The sequence below is a fragment of the Pristiophorus japonicus genome, chromosome 16, assembly GCF_044704955.1.
Source record: "Pristiophorus japonicus isolate sPriJap1 chromosome 16, sPriJap1.hap1, whole genome shotgun sequence".
In the NCBI taxonomy this organism is placed as follows: Eukaryota; Metazoa; Chordata; class Chondrichthyes; family Pristiophoridae; genus Pristiophorus; species Pristiophorus japonicus.
Window position 1 is genome coordinate 70903729 of NC_091992.1, and position 23101 is coordinate 70926829.

Below are 23101 nucleotides of genomic sequence, written 5' to 3' on the forward strand. Positions count from 1 at the left end.
GAGTGGGAGTGGAGCGGGGAATTAAAGTGACAGGCGACCAGAAGCTCAGGGTCACACTCACGGACTGAACGGAGGTGCTCCGCAAAGTGGTCACCCAATCTACAGTTGGTCTCCCCAATGTAGAGACCACTCCATCGTGAGCAGCAAATACAATATACTACATTGAAAGTACAAGTAAATCGCTGTTTCACCTGGAAGGAGTGTTTGGGGCCCTGGACAGTGGGAAGGGAGGGGGTAAAAGGGCAGGTGTTGCATCTTTGAATGGATTTGTTTTTGGAAGATTAAGCACGATATAGAAACAACAATTTGCATTTATATAGTGCGTTCAATATATTAAAACGTCCCAAGGAGCTTCGCAGAAATATCAAACAATATGGAAAGCTAAAGATATTTTGGTAAAAACAAAAGAGTTTATGAAGCGATGGTTATTCCCATATCATTATACAGATCGGAGTGCTGGAACATGAGAAAGGTTATGGAGAAAAAGATACTAACAGCAGAGGCGAGTTGGTTGAGAGAAATATTGGGAGTATCCAGAACAAGACTTGAGCAGAGGGTCCAAGAGGCTGACTGCGATGGTTTGGGTCCACTTCACTGATGGAAACAGCTGGGCACAGGGGGTGGGGGGGGCTGTATGCATGGAACAAGGCGACTAAGGAAGCGCTGGATTGACAGGGTCAAGAGTGACTTGTCACGGATATCGAGACAGAGGACTGAGCGGCCAGGCTAGTTCAGAACCGACAGCAAACCCATTTACCCCACACCACCCTCCTGTCCCAGCCCCGTGTACCCCCACACCATCCTCCTGTCCCAGCCCCGTGTACCCCACACATACCCTCCTGTCCCAACCCCGTGTACTGCACACATACCCTCCTGTCCCAGCCCCGTGTACCCCCCACACCATCCTCCTGTCCCAGCCCCGTGTACCCCACACATACCCTCCTGACCCAGCCCTGTGTACCGCACACATACCCTCCTGTCCCAGCCCCGTGTACCCCCACACCATCCTCCTGTCCCAGCCCCGTGTACCCCCCACACCATCCTCCTGTCCCAGCCCCGTGTACCGCACACATACCCTCCTGTCCCAGCCCGTGTACCCCCACACCACCCTCCTGTCCCAGCCCTGTGTAGCCCCACACCACCCTCCTGTCCTAGCCCTGTGTACCCCCACACCACCCTCCTGTCCCAGCCCCGTGTACCCCACACACCACCCTCCTGTCCCAGCCCCGTGTACCCCACACACCACCCTCCTGTCCCAGCCCTGTGTACCCCACACACCACCCTCCTGTCCCAGCCCCGTGTACCCCACACACCACCCTCCTGTCCCAGCCCTGTGTACCCCACACACCACCCTCCTGTCCCAGCCCAGTGTACCCCCATACCACCCTCCTGTCCCAGCCCCGTGTACCCCCACACCATCCTCCTGTCCCAGCCCCCCGTACCCCCACACATACCCTCCTGTCCCAGCCCCGTGTACCGCACACATACCCTCCTGTCCCAGCCCCGTGTACCGCACACATACCCTCCTGTCCCAGCCCCGTGTACCCCCACACCACCCTCCTGTCCCAGCCCCGTATACCCCCACACCACCTTCCTGTCCCAGCCCCGTGCACCGCACACATACCCTCCTGTCCCAGCCCCGTGTACCCCCACACCACCCTCCTGTCCAAGCCCCGTGTACCCCACACCACCCTCCTGTCCCAGCCCTGTGTACCCCACACCACCCTCCTGTCCCAGCCCTGTGTACCCCACACACCACCCTCCTGTCCCAGCCCTGTGTACCCCACACACCACCCTCCTGTCCCAGCCCCGTGTACCCCACACCACCCTCCTGTCCCAGCCCCGTGTACCCACACATCACCCTCCTGTCCCAGCCCCGTGTACCCCCACACCACCCTCCTGTCCCAGCCCTGTGTACCCCCACACCATCCTCCTGTCCCAGCCCCGTGTACCCCCACACCACCCTCCTGTCCCAGCCCTGTGTACCCCCACACCACCCTCCTGTCCCAGCCCTGTGTACCCCCACACCATCCTCCTGTCCCAGCCCCGTGTACCCCCACACCACCCTCCTGTCCCAGCCCCGTGTACCCCCACACCACCCTCCTGTCCCAGCTCAGTGTACCCCCACACCACCCTCCTGTCCCAGCTCAGTGTACCCCCACTCCCACCCTCTGTGTAACCCACCATCCTCCTGTCCCAGCCACATGTACCCCACACATATCCTCTGTCCCAGCCCAGTGTACCCCATATATATCCTCTATCCCAGCCCAGTGTACCCCACACATATCCTCTGTCCCAGCCCAGTGTACCCCACACATATCCTCTGTCCCAGCCCCGTGTACCTCCACACATACCTGCCGTACTCCTCTGTCCAGTTGTACATGTTCCTGGTGAGCTGGATCCAGCTTTCTGGGCTGAACAGATTGTTGGAAGGGACCAGTTTCTCACACACCCCCCAGGGCCACAGGGAGTAACTGTGCTTCCAGCTCGGGTCTCCTTCGTGCAGCCCGATGCACACAAAGATCTCCTTGCTGTAAAACACACAGGTGTATATTTCAGTGCATCGCAGTAGCCATACAATCGAAGCACTTCCAAAATGTCATTGCATCATCACTTCAACACAAAGATCAATCCTGAACACTGAAATCTGAAGCAGATCTCTGGAGCTCTGCTCCTGTACGTTGCTCAGATTGTGGATGTCACTACTCACAGGATCAGAGCTTCCATGGCCCTGGGCACGGGGGTGGGTACGCCTCCTGCCATGGAGTTTGAGGGAACATCCAGGGACTCCGGTCGAGCTGAGAGCTGGAACACGCTAAGCTTACATCAATCTTGTTCTTCTCATAGATGAACATCAATACCGAGAGTGAAATATTTCACAACTTTAAACACCGAGTGCCTCATCAAACACTTCCATGGCAGGTACAGCACGGGTTAGATACAGAGTAAAGCTCCCTCTACAGGTGTGGTGTTGGAGGACTGGAGGACGGTTAACATCGTACCGTTGTTTAAAAAAGGAGAAAGGGATAGACTGTGTAATTAATTACAGGCCAGTCAGCCTAACCTCAGTGGTGGGAAAATTGTTGGAAAAAATTCTGAGGGACAGTATTAATTGTCATTTAGAAAGACACAGATTATTCAAGGACAGTCAGCATGGATTTAAGGGAAGGTAGTGTCTGAGTAATTTGATTACATTTTTTGAGGAGGTAACAAGAAAGGTTGATGAGGGTAGTGCGTATGATGTAGTGTATATGGATTGTAGTCAGGCTTTTGATAAGGTCCCACATGGCAGACTGGTCAGGATAGTAAAAGCCCATGGGATCCAGGGCAAAGTGGCAAGTTGGATCTAGAATTGGCTTAGAGGTAGGAAGCAAAGGGTACTGGTTGATGGGTGTTTTTGTGACTGGATGTTTCCAGTGGGGTTCCGCATGGCTCAGTATTGGGGACCTTGCTCTTTGTGGTTTTTATGAATGATTTAGAATTCAATTTTGGGCATGATTAAGAAGTTTGCAGATGATACTAAAATCGGCTGTGTGGCTGATAGTTAGGAAAAAAGCTGTAGACTGCAGGAAGATATCAATGGACTGGTCAGGTGGGCAGAACAGTGGCAAATGAAATTCAATCCCTTTGGGGAGGGCTAACAAGGCAAGAGAATACACAATGAATGTTCAGACACGGAGAAGTGTAGAGGAACAGATCCTTGAAGGTAGCGGGACAGGTAGATAAAAAGACTTGCATTTATATAGCGCCTCACAATCACTGGCCGTCTCAAAGTGCTTTACAGCCAATGAAGTACTTTTGGAGTGTAGTCACGGTTGTAATGTGGGAAATGTGGCAGCCAATTTGCGCACAGCAAGCTCCCACAAACAGCAATGTGATAATGACCAGATCATCTGTTTTGGTTATGTTGATTGAGGGATAAATATTGGCCAGGACACCAGGGAGAACTCCCCTGCTCTTCTTCAAAAAAGAGCCGTGGGATCTTTTACGTCCACTTGAAAGAGCAGATAGGACCTCGGTTTAAAGTCTCATCCGAAAAGAGGGCACCTCCGACAGTGCAGCACTCCCTCAGCACTGCACTGGGAGTGTCAGCCGAGATTTTCATGCTGAAGTCCCTGGAGTTGGACTTGAACCCACAACCTTCTGACAGAGGCTGAGCCATAGCTGACACGAAGGTGGTTAAGAAGACATACGGAATACTTGCCTTTATTCGCCGACGCATAGAAGACAAGAGTAGGGAGGTTATGCTTGAAATGTATAAAACACTAGTTAGGCCACAGCTGGCGTACAGTGTACAGTTCTGGTCACATTACAGGAAAGTTGTGATTGCACTAGAAAGGGTACAGAGTAAATGTACTAGGATGTTGCCTGGACTGGAGAATTTTAGCTATGAGGAAAGATTGGATAGTCTGGGGTTGTTTTCTTTGGAACTGAGGAGACTGAGGGGAGACTTGATTGAGGGGCCTAGATAGAGTGGACAGGAAGGATCTATTTCCATAGCAGAGGGGTCAATACCAGGGGCAGAGATTTAAAGTCATTGGTAAAAGGAATAGAGGGGTGTTGCGGAGAACATTTTTTCACCCAGAGGGTGGTGGGGGTCTGGAACTCACTGCCTGAAAGGGTGGTAGAGGCAGAAACCCCCACCACATTTGAAAGTACTTGGATGTGCACTTGAAGTGCCGTAACCTGCAGGGCTACGGACCTAGAGCTGGAAAGTGGGATTATTGATCAGCTGTGAAGTGACATTTTTTTAAGCTGTAAACTCACCCCATTTGTACTTGGGGTGCAACTGACCCCAACTCAACTCCACCAGTGCAGGAGGTCCTCATCTGCGCCTCGGCTGGATCACAACTCGGGTCCCAGGAGTGAAAGGCAGGTGCCATGCTGCTCAGCATCCGAGTCCAATCCCAGAGAGGGCCCGAGTTGGACGCTGTGTGCAGGGCCTTCTCACCTCCGGGACCCGTGTATTACCCACTGAGCTATTGCCAGATCACCAGTTAAACATATTTCACACAGCCCCACCGAGACAGGGTCTGGACAGATCGGGAGCTGCGTCTGCATGGGATCGACGGGCTGACCCAGTAACAGTGGTTATTGTACAGAAACTCACTCTCTGTTCTCACGGAGTAACCAGTGCAGGTTGAATGTCACAGTCCCAGCATGACCCTCTCCGTTGTCAGGTTTCCAGCGATTCCCTGGGAAGCGGACCCTGGGTAGGTGCTTGGCCAGTTTCGGCAAATACCAATCGTACGTCATCATCTACAGGGGCAGTGACAGCAGGTTATGTCCTTCACTGAGGGGTCTCCAGTCCTGAGGCAGCTTTCATTACACACGCAGTAACAGCCACAGCCCCTTGGGTCTGTTTGTTCCAACCATTCAGCTCCCCAGTGTACTTGATAACACAATAGCCACAGACTCAGGCCCACAAAGATCTACCAACAAAAGCATCACCCTAGGGGACCGAGCAAGGAGAGACCAGCTCTCCACCGCACTCCACCACACCCCCCCCAACCCTCTCTCCATCCCCATTCCCCCCCTCGACACTCTCTCCACCCCCATTCCCCCCTCGACCCTCTCTCCACCACACTCCCCCCCTCGACCCTCTCTCCACCCTCATTCTCCCCTCGACCCTCTCTCCACCCTCATTCTCCCCTCGACCCTCTCTCCACCCCCATTCCCCCCTCGACCCTCTCTCCACCCCCATTCCCCCCTCGACCCTCTCTCCACCCCCATTCCCCCCTCGACCTTCTCTCCACCCCCATTCCCCCCTCGACCCTCTCTCCACCCCCATTCCCCCCTCGACCCTCTCTCCACCCCCATTCCCCCCTCGACCCTCTCTCCACCCCCATTCCCCCCTCGACCCTCTCTCCACCCCCATTCCCCCCTCGACCCTCTCTCCACTCCCATTCCCCCCTCGACCCTCTCTCCACTGCACTCCCCTCGACCCTCTCTCCACCCTCATTCCCCCCCTCGACCCTCTCTCCATCCCATTCCCCCCCCGACCCTCTCTCCATCCCATTCCCCCCCCGACCCTCTCTCCACCCCCATTCCCCCCTCGACCCTCTCTCCACCCCCATTCCCCTCTCGACCCTCTCTCCACCCCCATTCCCCTCCTCGACCCTCTCTCCACCCCATTCCCCCTCTCGACCCTCTCTCCACCCCCATTCCCCTCCTCGACCCTCTCTCCACCCCCATTCCCCCCCTCGACCCTCTCTCCACCCCCATTCCCCCCCTCGACCCTCTCTCCACCCCCATTCCCCCCCTCGACCCCAGCTCCCTCCCTCACACACCTTTCAGTGCTGGTTAAGAATCTGTTCTTTTCAAAAACTCTCCAGTTCTGACGAAGGGTCATCGACCCGAAACGTTAACACTGCTTCCTCTCCAATCACAGTACTGCGGCAGTCTTAATGCTCAGGGGCATCACTCGAGGCATTTGCTGCACCCACCTATCCCTCACCCACCCGCACACTCGCCCACCACTCCGATGTTAGAAAGTAGCATCTGAATATGATCTGATTAATATTTAAATTGCAATAGTTTGCTGATGAGATTTTACAATGTGATTTGAAATTATTTTGAAGTTTCTGAATGCATCAACGAATTCTCCCCGCTGGCCTAGATGGGATTGATTGAGAATCTGCTGCTCGGTCTCTCCGATCCCCGGCTCCCTCGGCCCCCCTTCCCCCACTGGGCCCCATCCCCCCCACCCCTCGGCCCTTAGACCCACCCCCTCGGACCCTCTGATCCCCCACCAACCCCCTCGCCTCACCCCTCTGGTCCCATGCTGGGTGCACCCACCTCGGACCCTAGACACGCCCCCCCCGTAGGCCCCACCCCCTCGGCCCCTCCCCTCCAAGCCCGGTCACACTTGGTCGCAGCTGTGTTACCTCCTGATCCACCAGGCTGAGGTCGGGTCTTCGGCCCTCGCAGTAATGCAGGTACCGCAGGGAATTTCCTGGGAGGTCTCCTCGGACCAGGATCATGGCGTTGGGGGGCATACTGCCCAATAGGTTTCTGGCAAATTTGTCCACAACATCATTACTACTTTGGTCACAGATCCTGGACAAAATAAGAACATAATTGGGAACAAATTGGTTAGTGTTTTTGGAACAGTACAGTTTCTGTACATCACATCTCAACTTTCAATCTCAACTTTAAAGACAGCATAAAGCAACAAAGAACTCCCGCAAAACACAAGAGCCCTGAGCCAGGATGTCTACAGTCTAGACATTTACCTCGGTAATAACTCAGATACTGTTTACTTATCAGCAATTTGACTTAAAGGAACATACTTTAGAAGCAGGCAAATATATTATAGATAGTATAAAGTGAGCGAGGGAGGCCCACAGGGGGCAATGGTGATGTGAGGAGGGAATGATGAGCGATTGGGGGAGGGGGGGGGGGAACGAGAGTGAGCAATGGGAGGCCCAGGGGGGCAGCAGTGTATGACCCAGTGTTACAGACCCTGCATCCCTTGTGACCCGAAGAGCGTTACTGTACAACAGATAGTCGAATGATCATGTGACCCAGGGGCCATTACAACACATCGCCCCCTCCCCGCTCTCCCTCACACAGGCACCTCCCCCCGCCCCCGCTCCCCTCACGGAAACGCCCCCACCACAGGCACTCTGGTGTCACCTTGTTATAAGCCCAGTTTGTGATAAATGACCCAAATCCCTGTGGTTATGTCTCTGACAGAACGAGATCCAGCCAAGCCCTTTAGACGCGCGAGGATAATCTGTCACTGTGAACCATCATCATCGCTGCGTGCTCCACAGATCGAACTGTAAACTCCCTGAACTTCACCCTTGTTCTTCCCAAGGTTCATGTACTGCCCCCAACTTCACTATCTCCTCACGGTGCTGGAATCCCAGCTTATTGCACGCTCTCCTACTCTAACTCATTCTTTCCCAGGGTTAAATCTGTGGAGCTCCTTGTCTCTCGGCCTCTCTCTCATCCTACAATCTACAGGCTTTAAAAAAATAAATCCTGGCCCAACATAACTACACCCTGATTTGCCCCACCTTCTCTGTCACTCAGTGTCTCACTTGGCTCAGTGCTGTCGGCTTTGACACTTCATTCTGGTTCCTCAATGAAAATTAGTTATTAAATAAACAAAAGAACCAACTTGCATTTATATTGTGCTTTCAAGCTTCAGGATGTCCCATTGTTTCACAGTGAATGAATGAGTGTAGTCACTTGTTTCATAGAGAAACCTGGGAGCCATATTGCACATAGCAAGATCCCACAAACAGCAATAATCTGCTCCGGTGGTGTTGATCGAGGGGTAAATGTCGGCCCGGGCACCAGCAGGACTTCTTCAAATCGTGGCCGTGGGATCTTTTACCTCCACCCGAGAGGGCAGTTTAATGTCTCAACTGAAAGACGGCACCTCCGGCAGTGCAGCAATCCCTCAGTACTGCCTGGATTACGTGCTCAAGTCTCTGGAGTGGGACTTGAACCCATGACCAGAGGAGAGAGTGCTGTCATCAAGGCTCATAGAAACGTATAAGATTCTGACGGTACTGGACAGGTTAGATGCGGGAAGAATGTTTCCGATGTTGGGGAAGTCCAGAACCAGGGGACACAGTCTTAGGATAAGGGGTAGGCCATTTAGGACTGAGATGAGGAGAAACTTCTTCACTCAGAGAGTTGTTAACCTGTGGAATTCCCTGCCGCAGAGAGTTGTTGATGCCAGTTCATTGGATATATTGAAGAGGGAGTTAGATATGGCCCTTACGGCTAAAGGGATCAAGGGTTATGGAGAGAAAGCAGGAAAGGGGTACTGAGGGAATGATCAGTCATGATCTTATTGAACGGTGGTGCAGGCTCGAAGGGCCGAATGGCCTACTCCTGCACCTATTTTCTATGTTTCTAAGCGGACACCGATTATTACCAGCTATTGGCGGATGATTTGACAGTCATTCCTTACCTGTAGTTGAGGTGGATTTGGAAGGCGATGAGGAGGAAGGCAGAGAGCCGCTCTGCCCAGTGCCACAGTGCGTTATTACCCATGATTCTCTGCAGCATGGAGCAGAGTGAAGCTAGGCCACAGCCTGACAGGACACAAACCACCAAATTACTCTGCAGCCAAAACCTTTCAACCTACAGAAACAAAATGAATAATGTCAATGAAAGTAAATGATATCCCAATCTATATCCTAATTATAATCTTCCAAAGTTCTCTCTATTCAGGAACCATTCTTTTAGATTAGAAAATCGCACATGTCACTCACTATTTAAGAATGGCGAGAGGGGAGACCGGGGAATTATAGACTAGTTAGCCTAACATCCGTGGTGGGGAAATTACTAGGGTCTAGAATTAAGGATAGAGTGACTGAACACCTCAAAAATGTTCAGTTGATCAGAGAGAGCCAGCACGGATTTGTGAAAGGTAGGTCACGCCTGACAAATCTGATTGAATCTTTTGAGGTGACTAAAGTAGCGGACAGGGGAATGTCTATGGATGTTATTTATATGGACTTCCAGAGGGCTTTTAATAAAGTCCCACATCAGAGACTGTAGAAGCCCATGGAATGGAAGGCAGATTACTGAGCTGGTTCGGAAATGGGCTGAGCGGCAGGAGACAGAGAGTAGGGATAATGGACAGGTACTCTAATTGTCAGGATGTGAGTAGTGGTGTCCCGCAGGGATCTGTGTTGGGGCCTCAACTATTCACTATATTTATTAACGATGGTGGGATAGAAAGCCACATATCCAAATTTGCTGATGCTACAAAGATCGGCAGCAGTGTAGATGGAAGTATAAAATGACACCGGGATATCGACAGATTCAGTGACTGAGCAAAACTGTGGCAAATGGGTTTCAGTGTCGGAAAATGGGAGGTCATCCACTTTGGACTTAAAAAGCTACTTTCTAAATGGTGAATAGCTGGAAACAGTGGAGGTACAAAGAGACTTGGGGTCCAGGTACATCAATCATTAAAATGTCAGGACAGGTACAGAAAATAAATCAAAAAGGCTAATGGAATGCTGGCCTTTATATCTCGAGGACTAGAATACAAGGGGGTAGAGGTTATGCTGCAGCTGTACAAAGCCCTGGTTAGACCACACCTGGAGCACTGAGAGCAGTTCGGGGCACCACGCCTTAGGGAGGGTATATTGGCCTTGGAGGGAGTGCAGCGTGGGTTTACCAGAATAATACCCAGACTCCAAGGGTTAAATTATGAGGAGAGATTACAGAATCTAGGGTTGTATTCCCCGGAATTTAGAAGGTTAAGGGGAGCTTTGATCGAAGTTTTCAGGATCTTAAGGGGAACAGAGAGGGTAGATAGAGAGACACTATTCCCGCTGGTTGGGGAGTCTGGGGCTAGGGGGTAAGTCTTAAAAATTAGAGCCAGACCCTTCAGAAGTAAAATTAGGAAACACTTCTACACTCAAAGAAGTTTGGAACTCTCTCCCGCAAACGGCAATTGATGCTAGATCAATTGTTAATTTTAAATCCAAGACTGATAGATTTTTGTTAACCAAAGGTATTAAAGGACATGGGTCAAAGGCGAGTATGTGGAGTTAGGTCATCGATCAGCCATGATCTCATTGAATGGTGAAACAGGCTCGTGGGGCTAAATGGCCTCCTCCTGTTCCTATAATCTGTCTGTTACCAATTGACACTGTTGGCACAATGCTAAAATCAGGTTTAATTTGGTAGTTTTACGATCAAAGCCAGAGAGGGAGGCTGTAATGATCCAGAGAAGCTGGGTTTGGGGATGCTGATGTTGTGACTACCCTAGGGAAGGAGAGGAATGTTGCCAAGACCCAGAGATTCTGTCAAAAGTGAGGGGTGCTGTGACCTACAGCAGTTCCTGTTAAACTACCGCCCCATCTCCAACCTCCCTTCTCTCCAAAGTCCTTGAACAAGCGATCACCTCCCAAATCCGTGCCCATCTTTCCCACAACTCCATGTCTGAACCCATCCAATCAGGTTTCTGCCCATCACTGCTCCAAAATCATAAATGACATCCTATGTGACTGTGACAATGGGAACCTATCACTACTCATCCTTCTCCACCTGTCTGCAGCCTTTGACACGGTTGACCACACCATCGTCCTCCAACGCCTCTCCTATATCATCCAGCCAAGTAGGACTGCTGTCTTGTCTATCCAATTGTAGCTAAAGCATTTCCAGTAATGGCTTCTTTTCCTGCCCCCGAACCGCGGGACTCCGACTCCGACTCCTCTAGATGCTGTCCCTCGATGACAAGTTCCAAATGTATGCCGACAACACCCAAATCAACCCCGCCATCTTTCTATGACCCCCGCCAGTCTCCAAAATGTCAGACTGCATGCCTGACATCCAGCACTGGATGTGCTGCAATTTCCTCCAATTAAAGATTGGGAAGACCGAAGCTATTGTCTTAGGTCCCGCCACAAAGTCCGTCCCTAGCCACTGATTCCATTCCCGTGAGACTGAACCAACCTTGACATCAGATTTGACACGGAGCTTTGTTCCCGACCCCATATCCTCTCCATCACCAGGACCACCTACTTCCGCCTCCATAATATCACCTGTCTGCAACCCGACCTCAGCCCATGCTGCTGAAACCCTCATCCACGCCTGTGTTACTTCCAGACTCGACTATTCCAATGCTCTCCTGGCCAGTCTCCCAGCTTCCACCCTCCATAAACTTGAACTCATCCAAAATTCTGTTGCCCGTATCCTAACTCGCACCAAATCCTGTTCACCCATCAACCCCTGTGCTCACTGACCTACACTGACTCCCAGTCCCGCTCACCCATCACCCCCTGTGCTCGCTGACCTACACTGACTCCCAGTCCCGCTCACCCATCACCCCCAGTGCTCACTGACCTACACTGACTCCCAGTCCCGCTCACCCATCACCCCCTGTGCTCACTGACCTACACTGACTCCCAGTCCCACTCACCCATCACCCCCTGTGCTCACTGACCTACACTGACTCCCAGTCCCGCTCACCCATCACCCCCTGTGCTCACTGACCTACACTGACTCCCAGTCCCGCTCACCCATCACCCACTGTGCTCACTGACCTACACTGACTCCCAGTCCCGCTCACCCATCACCCCCTGTGCTCACTGACCTACACTGACTCCCAGTCCCGCTCGCCCATCACCCCCTGTGCTCACTGACCTACATTGGCTCCCAGTCCCGCTCACCCATCACCCCCTGTGCTCACTGACCTACACTGACTCCCAGTCCCGCTCACCCATCACTCCGTGCTCGCTGACCTACATTGGCTCCCAGTCCCGCTCACCCATCACCCCCTGTGCTCACTGACCTACATTGGCTCCCAGTCCGGCAACGCCTCAATTTTAAAATTCTCATCCTTGTTTTCAAATCCCTCCAGGGCCTCGCCCCTCCCTATCTCTGTAATCCCTCCAGATCCACCATGAACTCAGTTCCTCTGACTCGGACCTCCTCCCTACAGCCCACCACTGGCAGCCGAGCCTTCAACCGTCTCGGTCCCACACTCAGGAATTCCCTCCCTAAACCCATCCACCTCCCTCTCCATAAAACCACGCTCTTTGACCAAGCTATTAGTCATCCCTCCCAATATCCCTTCTACATTAAAGGCGCTACATAAATGATAGTTGCTGTTATTGATAATTAGAGAGACTGTGTATAACTGTGTCTGTAGTTTGTGTAGAACTGAAAGACGCATGCCCAGCAACAGATTACAGTCTCCCAGGCAGATAAATACAGAGGAGTATTTAATAATCGACAGGAACCCTGGTACAGGTCAGCAACACAACAGCAGAGAGCCTCGGTCTCTTCACAGAACATTCCAGATTTTGTCCGATAGTCCCAACTTCCCCCATCCCATTCCTCCAGGATGCAAGGACCCATAATTCCGCTTTCCACAGTCCCTCAAGATTGTTGTATAGGACAGAACAGAACATAGCACTGTGGCATCAGTGTTACACTCCTACAGTGTAGTTGCAGCACTAGTTAAGATGCTGTGCCCTTAACTCGGTCCCAACACTGTGCCTTAACTTTATCCATTACTACACACCCACTGGGGCAACAGCAAGACATTTCTACAGCACTCACTGCATAGCAGTGGTTAACAAGGGGCACAGAATACCAGAGCTGTACAGTACGTCTGTGGGAGTCTCTGTAGTGCCCGAGGCAGGCAGCACCTTGAATACTGCCTTCAGTTGTAGTCACCAAGGCAAACATCCAAGTACTAGGAGTGATGCAGTGAGGCTGACCCTTCGTGTCGGAGGGAGAGAGATATAAGGAAGCATTAGAAAGGAGACATTTAACATATCCAGCAAACTGAGGTAAATCCCAAGTCACTATTCCAAGTCAAACCATGAGTGCCAGACAGGTACAAACTGGCAAAGTGAAGTTCAGGACTGACACCAGGAAACCCTTCTGTACACTGAGCAATGAATACTTCCACCCGGGTAGGGGATTGGAGACAGAAACTTGGTTCGTTTCAAGAGCAGGGGGGGTTATGCTTGAACTGTATAAAACACTGGTTAGGCCACAGCTGGAGTACTGCGTGCATTTCTGGTCACCACATTACAGGAAAGATGTGATTGCACTGGAGAGGGTACAGAGGAAATTTATTAGAATGTTGCCGGGTCTGGAGAATTTTAGCTATGAGGAAAGATTGGATAGGCAGGGTTTGTTTTCTTTGGAACAGAGGAGGCTGAGCGAAGACCAAATTGAGGTGCATAAAATTATGAGGGGCCGAGATGGAGTGGATAGGATGGACCTATTTCCCTTAGCAGAGGTGTCAACAACCAGGGGGCATAGATTTCAAGTGTTTAACCCAGAGGGTGGTGCGGGTCTGGAACTCACTGCCTGAAAGGGTGACAGAGGCACAAACCCTCACACATTTAAAAAGTACTTGGATGTGCACCTGAAGTGCCGTAACCTACAGGGCTACGGACCAAGAGCTGGAAAGTGGGATTAGGCTGGATAGCTCTTGGTCGGCCGGCGTGGACACGAAGGGCCGAAATGGCCTCCTTCAGTGCTGTAAATTTCTATGATTCTATGCAAAAACGCAATCCTGTAATCCAGCAACTACCTCGAGATATCAGCTCATTGTTTCCATATCCAGTAAAGTAGAAGCAAATGTGCGAGTGCTGTCTGTGGGTTAAGGTGTGTAAATCAGGAGGAGGTACGATATAAACTCATCACACCGTCACATCAGGTCAATTCCATCATTGCACACTCACCACTCCAACAAAGAGGGGTTTGCTGATGTCCAGGTTAGCCCTCCAGGAGAAGAACAGAGAGTAAGAGCAGAGCATCACAGTGAAGAGCCACACCACCGAGCACTGCGGGGAACTCCTGCAAACATACCAAACACAACCATCAACACACACACCCGTTTCCATAGTAACCAACCTACCGACACACCGGCATCCTCAGGCCAAGTCAATATTTCTTAGACTGGGTGAAGCACAACAGATGGAGGAGACTATATGGAGCAAGGAGATCAAAGCAAGCCCAGCCATTTCCCAAGGGTGCAGTACTGCTGGTCTGTCACCAAACACATCGTCGCCTCGCCTCGCAGCATTCCCAATGGGCCATTCCCTCCACAGCACTCTTCAATCACCCCCTTTCATGAAACATAGAAAATAGGTGCAGGAGTAGGCCATTCAGCCCTTCGAGCCTGCACCGCCATTCAATGAGTTCATGGCTGAACATGCAACTTTAGTACCCCATTCTTGCTTTCTTGCCATACCCCTTGATCCCCCTAGTAGTAAGGACGACATCTAACTCCATTTTGAATATATTTAGTGAATTGGCCTCAACAACTTCCTGTGGTAGAGAATTCCACAGGTTCACCACTCTCTGGGTGAAGAAGTTTCTCCTCATCTCGGTCCTAAATGGCTTTCCCCTTATCCTTAGACTGTGACCCCTGGTTCTGGACTTCCCCAACATTGGGAGCATTCTTCCTGCATCTAACCTGTCTAAACCCATCAGAATTTTAAACGTTTCTATGAAATCCCCTCTCATTCTTCTGAACTCCAGTGAATACAAGCCCAGTTGGTCCAGTCAGTCTTTCTTGATATGTCAGTCCCACCATCCCGGGAATCAGTCTGGTGAACCTTCACTGCACTCCCTCAATAGCAAGAATGTCCTTCCTCAAGTTAGGAGACCAAAACTGTACACAATACTCCAGGTGTGGCCTCACCAAGGCCCTGTACAACTGTAGTATCACCTCCTTCCCTTCCCATGCAAGCGCAGGAGATGCAAGACCTACCCTTTCACCTGCTCCCTTCCCACATGCAGGACCTCAAAACCTCCTTCCAGGTGGAACAGCGATGTACTTCTTTCAATTTACTGTACTCGCTGCTCACGATGGGGTCTCTTCTACATTGGGGAGACCAAGCACAGATTGGGTGATTGTTTTTTGGAACACCTCCATTCAGACCGCAAGCGTTCTCTCCACAGATGCTGCCTGACCTGCTGAGATTTCCAGCATTTTCTGAGATTAAACGACAAAAGGGATGAAGATGCTATGCAAAAGGGGGTGGTAATGGGACAAGTAAAGAAACAGAAAGGTGGGCCTAGAGGAGCTGTAAATGGCAGAACCATTAACGGCATCGGCTGTCTGCATAAAATGGGAGCAGAGGTTACACTCTGAAATTGTTGAACTCGATGTTGAGTCCAGAAGGCTGTAAAGTGCCTAAACGAAAGATGAGGTGCTGTTCCTCGAGCTTGCGTTGAGCTTCATTGGAACAATGTCGGAGGCCAAGGACGGAGAGGTCAGAGTGGGAGTGGAGCGGGGAATTAAAGTGACAGGCAACCGGAAGCTCAGGGTCACGCTTACGGACTGAACGGAGGTGCTCCGCAAAGCGGTCACCCAATGTAGAGGAGAGCCCATCGTGAGCAGGAATACAGTATACTACATTGTAAGAAGTGCAAGTAAATCGCTGTTTCACCTGGAAGGAGTGTTTTGGGCCCTGGATAGTGGGATGGGAGGGGGTAAAAGGGCAGGTGTTGCATTTCCTGCGCTTGCACGGGAAGGTGCCGCGGGAAGGGGAAGGGGTGCTGGGGGTGACTGCGGAATGGACCAGGGTGTCATGGAGGGAGCGGTCCCTTCAGAATTCTGGGAGGGGAGGGGAGGGGAAGATGTGATTGGTGGTGGGATCACGCTGGAGGTGGCGGAAATGGCGGAGGATGATCCGTTGAACGTGGAGGCTGGTGGATTGAAAGGTGAGGACAAGGGGAACCCTGTCAATGTTCTGAGAGGGAGGGGAAGGGGTGAGAGCAGAGGTGCAGGAAATAGAACGGACACGGTTGAGAGCCATGTTAACCACGGAGGAGGGGAATCCTCAGTTGAGGAAACAGGAAGCCATGTCAGAGGCACTAGTGTGAAAGGTGGTGTCGTCAGAGCAGATGTGACGGAGACGGAGAAACTGGGAGAATGGAATGGAGTCCTTACAGGATGCGGGGTGGGAGGGAGTGTAGTCCAGGTAGCTGTGGGAGTCAGTGAGCTTATAGTGGATACTGGTCGATATCCTGTCCCCAGAGATGGAGACAGAGAAGTCGAGGAAGAGAAGGGAAGAGTCGGAGATGGACCGTGTGAAGGTGAGGGAAGGGTGGAAATTGGATGCAAAGTGAATGAAACTTTCTAGTTTAGGGCGAGAGCAGGAAACGGCACCGATACGGTCATCAATGTACCTGAAAAAGAGGTGAGGGAGGGGACCCGAGTAGGACTGGAACAAAGAATGGTCCACATATCCCACAGAAAGGCAGGCATAGCTAGGGTGGAGCTCATTATCACTTTTGTCTCTCTAATCTCTCCTGCCCCCCACCCTATCACAGTCCTTCCCTTTTGTTTTTTCCTCCCCTCCCCCTTTCACTGTCCCTGTACTTCCTTAGGAATCTGTTACATTTTGAACTTTTCCAGTTCTGATGAAGGGTCACAGACCTGAAACATTAACTCTGTTTTCTCTCCAGAGACACTGCCTAACCCGCTGAGATTTCCAGCATTTTCTGTTTCTATTTCAGATTCCAGCATCCGCAGTATTTTGCTTTTGATCTGTACTCTGTTGCTTGTTGCTCACAGCGTGGTACAGTGCATGAGATGCAGAGTGACCTTGTATGAAGGTTATGGACTGGCCAGGGCAGGCGACAGGCACTGGGATCCAGAAGCACTAGCCTGTGTTTGCCTGTTATAGCGATGTTGATGTCCGTAGGAGCCTTTTGCCTCCATCACTGCTGCTTTGAGAGTGTTCAGGGCCAGTGTTTCATAAAAGTGCAGCGGTTGTTTGGGGATGAGGAGGGGTGGTGAGCTGGAAACCCACAGATCACTCCAACCTGCCTGCTTCAACTGGGCAGGACAACTCTCGGGCACTCCTCACAGGCACAAGAACAACTTTTTAAAAAGGGAGGGAGAGAGAAAGCAGGGAATTATAGACCGGTTAGCCTGACATCAGTAGTGGGGAAAATGTTGGAATCAATCATTAAGGATGTAATGGCAGCGGATTTGGAAAGCAGTGACAGGATCAGTCCAAGTCAGCATGGATTTATGAAAGGGAAATCATGCTTGACGAATCTTCTGGAATTTTTTTTGAGGCTGTAACTAGTAGAGTGGACAAGGGAGAACCAGTGGATGTGGTGTATTTGGACTTTCAAAAGGCTTTTGACAAGGTCCAGTGCAAGAGATTGGTGTGCAAAATTAAAGCACATGGTATTGGGGGTAATGTACTGGCGTGGATAGAGAACTGGTTGGCAGACAGGAAGCAGAGAGTCAGGATAAACGGGTCCTTTTCAGACTGGCAGGCAGTGACTAGTGGAGTGCCGCAGGGCTCAGTGCTGGGACCCCAGCTCTTTACAATATACATTAACGATTTAGATGAAGGAATTGAGTGTAATATCTCCAAGTTTGCAGATGACACTAAACTGGGTGGCAGTGTGAGCTGTGAGGGGGACGCTAAGAGGCTACAAGGTGACTTGGACAGGTTAGGCGAGTGGTCAAATGCATGGCCGATGCAGTATAATGTGGATAACTGTGAGGTTATCTATTTTGGGGGTAAAAACACGAAGGCAGATTATCTGAATGGTGGCAGATTAGGAAAAGGGGAGGTGCAATGAGACCTGGGTGTCATGGTTCCTCAGTCATTGAAAATTGGCGTGCAGGTACAGCAGGCGGTGAAGGCGGCAAATGGTATGTTGGCCTTCATAGCTAGGGGATTTGAGTATAGGAGCAGGGAGGTCTTACTGCAGTTGTACAGGGCCTAAATGAGGCCTCACCTGGAATATTGTGTTGCGTTTTGGTCTCCTAATCTGAGGAAGGACGTTCTTGCTATGTTACTTATATAGCACCTTTAATGTAGTAAGATGTCCCAAGGTGCTTCTCAGGAGCTTTATAAAACAAAATTTGACATGGAGCCACAAAAGGAGATATACGGGCAGACGACCAAAAGCTTGGTCAAAGAGGTAGGTTTGAAGGGGCGCCATATAGGTAGATAGGCGGAGTGGTTTAGGGAGGGAATTCCAGAGCTTAGGGCCCAGGCAGCTGAAGGAACGGCCATCAATGGTGGAGCAATTAAATTCAGAGATGTGCAAGAGGCCAGAACTGGAGGAATGCAGAGATGTCAGAGGATTGTAACGCTGGAGGAGATTACAGAGATAAGTAATGGTAAGGCCATGGAGGGGCTTTGAGAACAAGGATGAGAATTTTGAAATCGAGGTGTTGCTTAACCATGTGCCAACGTAGGTCAGCGAGCACAGGGGTGATGGGTGAGTGGTACTTGGTTAGGTCATAGGCAGCAGAATTTTCGATGACCTCAAGTTTACGGCAGGTAGAATGTGGGAGGTCAGCCAGGAGTGCGTTGGAATAGTCAAGACTAGAGGCAACAAAGGCAAAGACAAAGTTTTCAGCAGTGGATGAGCTGAGGCGGGGCAGAGACGGACAATGTTACGGAGCTGGAAATAGGCGATTTTAGTTATGCCAAAGATATGTGATCGAAAGCTCATTTCAGGGTCAAATAGGAGACCAAGGCTCAGACCGGGAGAGGGATGGAGTCAGTGGCTAGGGAACGGAGCTTGTGGCGGGTACCCAAAGACAATGGCTTCGCTCTTCATAATATGTAGTTAGAGAAAATTTCTACTCATCCAGTACAGACAAGCAGTCTGACAATTTGGAGACCATGGAAGGGTCGAGAGAAGTGGTGGTGAGATAGAGCTGGGTGTCATCAGCGTACATGTGGAAACTGACACTGTGTTTTCAGATGATGTCGCCAAGGGGCAACATGTAGATGAGAAATCATAGAATGATAGAAATTTACAGCACGGAAGGAGGCCATTCGGCCCATCGTGTCTGCGCGGGCCAACCATGAGCCACCCAGCCTAATCCCACTGTCCAGCTCTTGGTCCATAGCCCTGCAGTTACGGCACTTCAAGTACACATCCAAGTACTTTTTAAATGCAGTGAGGGTTTCTGCCTCTACCACCCTTTCAGGCAGTGAGTTCCAGGCCCCCACCACCCTCTGGGTGAAGAAATTTCCCCTTAAATCCCCTCTAAACCTTCTACCAATTACTTTAAATCTATGTCCCCTGGTTGGTGATCCCTCTGCTAAGGGAAATAGGTCCTTCCTATCCATTCTATCTAGGCCCCCTCATAATTTTATACACCTTAACAAGGTCTCCCCTCAGCCTCCTTTGTTCCAAAGAAAACAACCCCAGCCTATCCAATCTATCCTCATAGCTAAAATTCTCCACTCCCGGCAACATCCTCGTTAATCTCCTCTGTACCCTCTCCAGTGCAATCACATCTTTCCTGTAATGTGGTGACCAGAACTGCACGCAGTACTCCAGCTGTGGCCTAACCAGTGTTTTATACAGTTCTAGCATAACCTCCCTAGGTATGCTATGCCTCAGCTAATAAAAGCAAGCATTCTGTATGCCTTCTTAACCACTGTATCCACCTAGCCTGTTATCTTCAGGGATCTGTGGACATGCACTCCAAGGTCCCTTTGTTCCTCTACACTTCTCAGTGTCCTACCATTTAATGTGTATTCCCTTTCCTTGTTAGCCCTCCACAAATGCATTATCTCACACTTCTCCGGATTGAATTCTATTTGCCACCTGGCCAGTTCATTAATATCTTCCTGCTGTCTATAGCTTTCTTCTTCATTATCATCTGCAAACTTCTTAATCATACCCACAACATTTATGTCTAAATCATTGATATATACCGCAAAAAGCAAGGGACCCAGTACTGAGCCCTGCGGAACCCCACTGGAAACATCCTTCCAGTCACAAAAACACCCATCAACCATTACCCTTTGCTTCCTGCCTCTGAGCCAATTCTGGATCCAACTTGCCACTTTGCCCCGGATCCCATGGGCTTTTACTTTTATGGCCAGTCTGCCATGTGGGACCTTATCAAAAGCCTTGTTAAAATCCATATACACCACATCAAACCCTCCTTGTTACCTCCTCAAAAAATTCAATTAAGTTAGTCAGACATGACCTTCCCTTAACAAATCCATGTCGACTGTCCTTGATTAATCCGTGTCTATCTAAATGAAGATTTATCCTGTCCCTCAGCATATTTTCCAATAATTTTCCCACCACCGAGGTTAGGCTGACTGGCCTGTAATTACTTGGTCTATCCCTTTCTAAACAAAGGTACAACATTAGCAGTACTCCAGTACCACACCTGTAACCAGAGAGGATTGGAAAATGATGGTCAGAGCCTCTGCTATTTCCTCTTTTGCTTCTCTGAACAGCCTGGGATACATTTCATTTGGGCCTGGGGATTTATCCACTTTCAAAGCTGCTAAGCCCCTTAATACTTCCTCTCGCACTATATTTTTTTCATCTAATATTTCACACTCCTCCTCCCCGATTGCAATGTCTGCATCGCCCCTCTCTTTTGTGAAAACAGACGCAAAGTATTCATTAAGAACCATACCCACGTTTTCCGCCCCACACACACATTACCTTTATGGTCACTAATAGGCCCTACCCTTTCTTTAGTTATCCTCACTGTATTTATAAAACATCTTTGGGTTTTCCTTGATCTTACCTCCACCAAATAGGGAGGGGGCAAGGATAGATCCTTGGGGGATACCAGAGGAAATGGTGGAGAGTGGGAAGAGAAGCCGTTGCAGGTGACTGTCTGGCTACGATTACATAGATAAGAATGGAACGAGGCGAGTGCAGTCTCACCCACAGTGACATAGGATGTCATTGGTAACTTTGATAAGACATGTTTTGGTACTGCAGTAGGAATGGAAACCTAATTGGAGGGATTCAAACATGGAGTTCCAGGAAAGGTGGGCATAGATTTGGGAGGCAACAGTACATACAAGGACTTGAGAGGTAAGGGGGGGTTGGGTTGGGGCAGTAGTTTGCAAGGACAGAGGAGTCAAAGGTTGCGTTTTTGTGGAGAGGGGTGATGACGGCAGATTTGAAGGGGAGGTGGACAGTACCCAAGAGCAGCATTAACAATATCAGCTAACATGGGAGCCAGGAGCTGAGCAGTTTAATGGGGACAGAATTGTGGGAGCAGGAGGTGTGTCTCAGGACAGGATGAGCCCAGAGAGGGCACGAGGGGAGATTGGAGAGAAACGAGAGAAAGATTGGAGTTCAAGGCTAAGGCAGGGTGGAAAACACGTTACTGGAACATTCACAGAGAGCCAGTGCGGGGAGGGAGGTAAAACTGGAAATATAATCGCTCATACACTGACCAATTTCTATTGGCCGATCTCACCTACTGCACGGGGACTGGGGGTGGGGGGTGGTGGGGTATTTACCGCACAGGGACTGGGGAGGGGGGGGGGGAGGAGAATATTTACCGCTCAGGGACTGGGCGAGGTGGGGTGGGGGGGGGAAAGTGAGTATTTCCTGCCTGTGCTGGATGCCGCGGCATGCACCTTTTGAAGCCCTGTAGCGGGATGGCTACGACTGCCAGAGCTGCCCCGATGGTCGACAATTCTCTCTTTATTTGTGCCATCTGATAACTGTAGAGAAGAGAGGTACAGAAATGAGCAATAGATTAACTCGCGATTCCCTTCCCTCCCTGGTTACTATGCTGAGTAAAGAAACACACATCCTGCCCAGTCACGTCAGCACCCTGAATTCATACAACCATTTATTGTAAAAGCATCCTCAGGCATTTCAATTGGACACACTGGGCTGTAATTGGCAGCCCCTACAGGCGGGTACGAGGTGCAGGCCGCCCTTCTGTGGGATTCTCTACCCAAGGAAGCAGTTGAGGCTAGCTCACTGAATGTATTCAAATCACAGATAGATAGATTTTTAACCAATAAGGGAATTAAGGGTTATGGGGAGCGGGTGGGTAAGTGGAGCTGGGTCCACAGCCAGATCAGCCATGATCTTGTTGAATGGCGGAGCAGGCTCGAGGGGCAAGATGGCCTACTCCTGTTCCTAATTCTTATGTTCTTATGTTCTTATGTGCAAGTTCCGGGTTTTCATGCACAAAGCATCCCGGGAAAAAGGCATCGGGGAGTGTGGCCATTTCTCCAACTTGTGCCCAGCGAATGCCAGGGAAATTCTCACACCTGGGAAAAGCAGCGCAAGGCTGGATTTCACCAGCGGAGCAGTTTTTTAAAAAAACATTAAAATAACTTTTTTTCAATATTTTATACATTCAAGATTCTCTGCAATAAAGTAAGTTTATTTTTAGCCCCTTTAAAATATTTTAATTTACCAAAAAATTAAATATTAAGTAAATGCCATTTTAATTATTAAATATGAAAACATTTTTATTTATTTGATGTGTGGATGTATTGTGGGGGGGGTTCCAATTCATGCTCATGGAGATTGCATACATATGTACAGGAATGGGGAACCCGTGCTTCATTGTTTGGGCTGGCCAACGTGATCCCAGGGGTGCAGGCGGTTCACAGATGTGGGTCTCCACCCGCGGTACCCGGGGAGGGCCAGGACAGCCAGGGGGGGGGGGGGGGGGGCCGGGGGTCAGGGCCGTGGGAGGGGAGGGCCAGGACCGCGGTTCTCCATACCTTCCATGTACCCCCGGACATTGTTTTTTGCAGATCGGAGACATTTCCCCGCGGGAAGCCTCCGGCCGCAAATACAGGACCAACGAAAGTAGACAGAAGCCAGGAAGGGCGAGAGGAATCAGTGGAGTATGCCTGGTACG

At 50.5% G+C, this 23101-nt stretch overlaps 1 protein-coding gene across 4 annotated transcripts in view; it reads right to left on the reverse strand.

The window, feature by feature from the left end:
• The window catches only part of tmem260 (transmembrane protein 260), a 61599-nt gene that overhangs the window by 19297 nt on the left and 19201 nt on the right, over window positions 1-23101 (reverse strand). For 3 of the 4 annotated variants that reach the window (XM_070857416.1, XM_070857418.1, XM_070857417.1), the window contains 6 exons: window positions 21852-21938; window positions 14187-14301; window positions 8933-9105; window positions 6888-7059; window positions 5111-5259; window positions 2355-2531 (listed from right to left, as the gene is read on the reverse strand). In XM_070857416.1, the coding sequence (XP_070713517.1) occupies window positions 2355-2531; window positions 5111-5259; window positions 6888-7059; window positions 8933-9105; window positions 14187-14301; window positions 21852-21938 (873 nt within the window). The remainder of the gene's footprint in view (window positions 1-2354; window positions 2532-5110; window positions 5260-6887; window positions 7060-8932; window positions 9106-14186; window positions 14302-21851; window positions 21939-23101) is intronic. The other variant, XM_070857415.1, reaches the window with a different exon arrangement.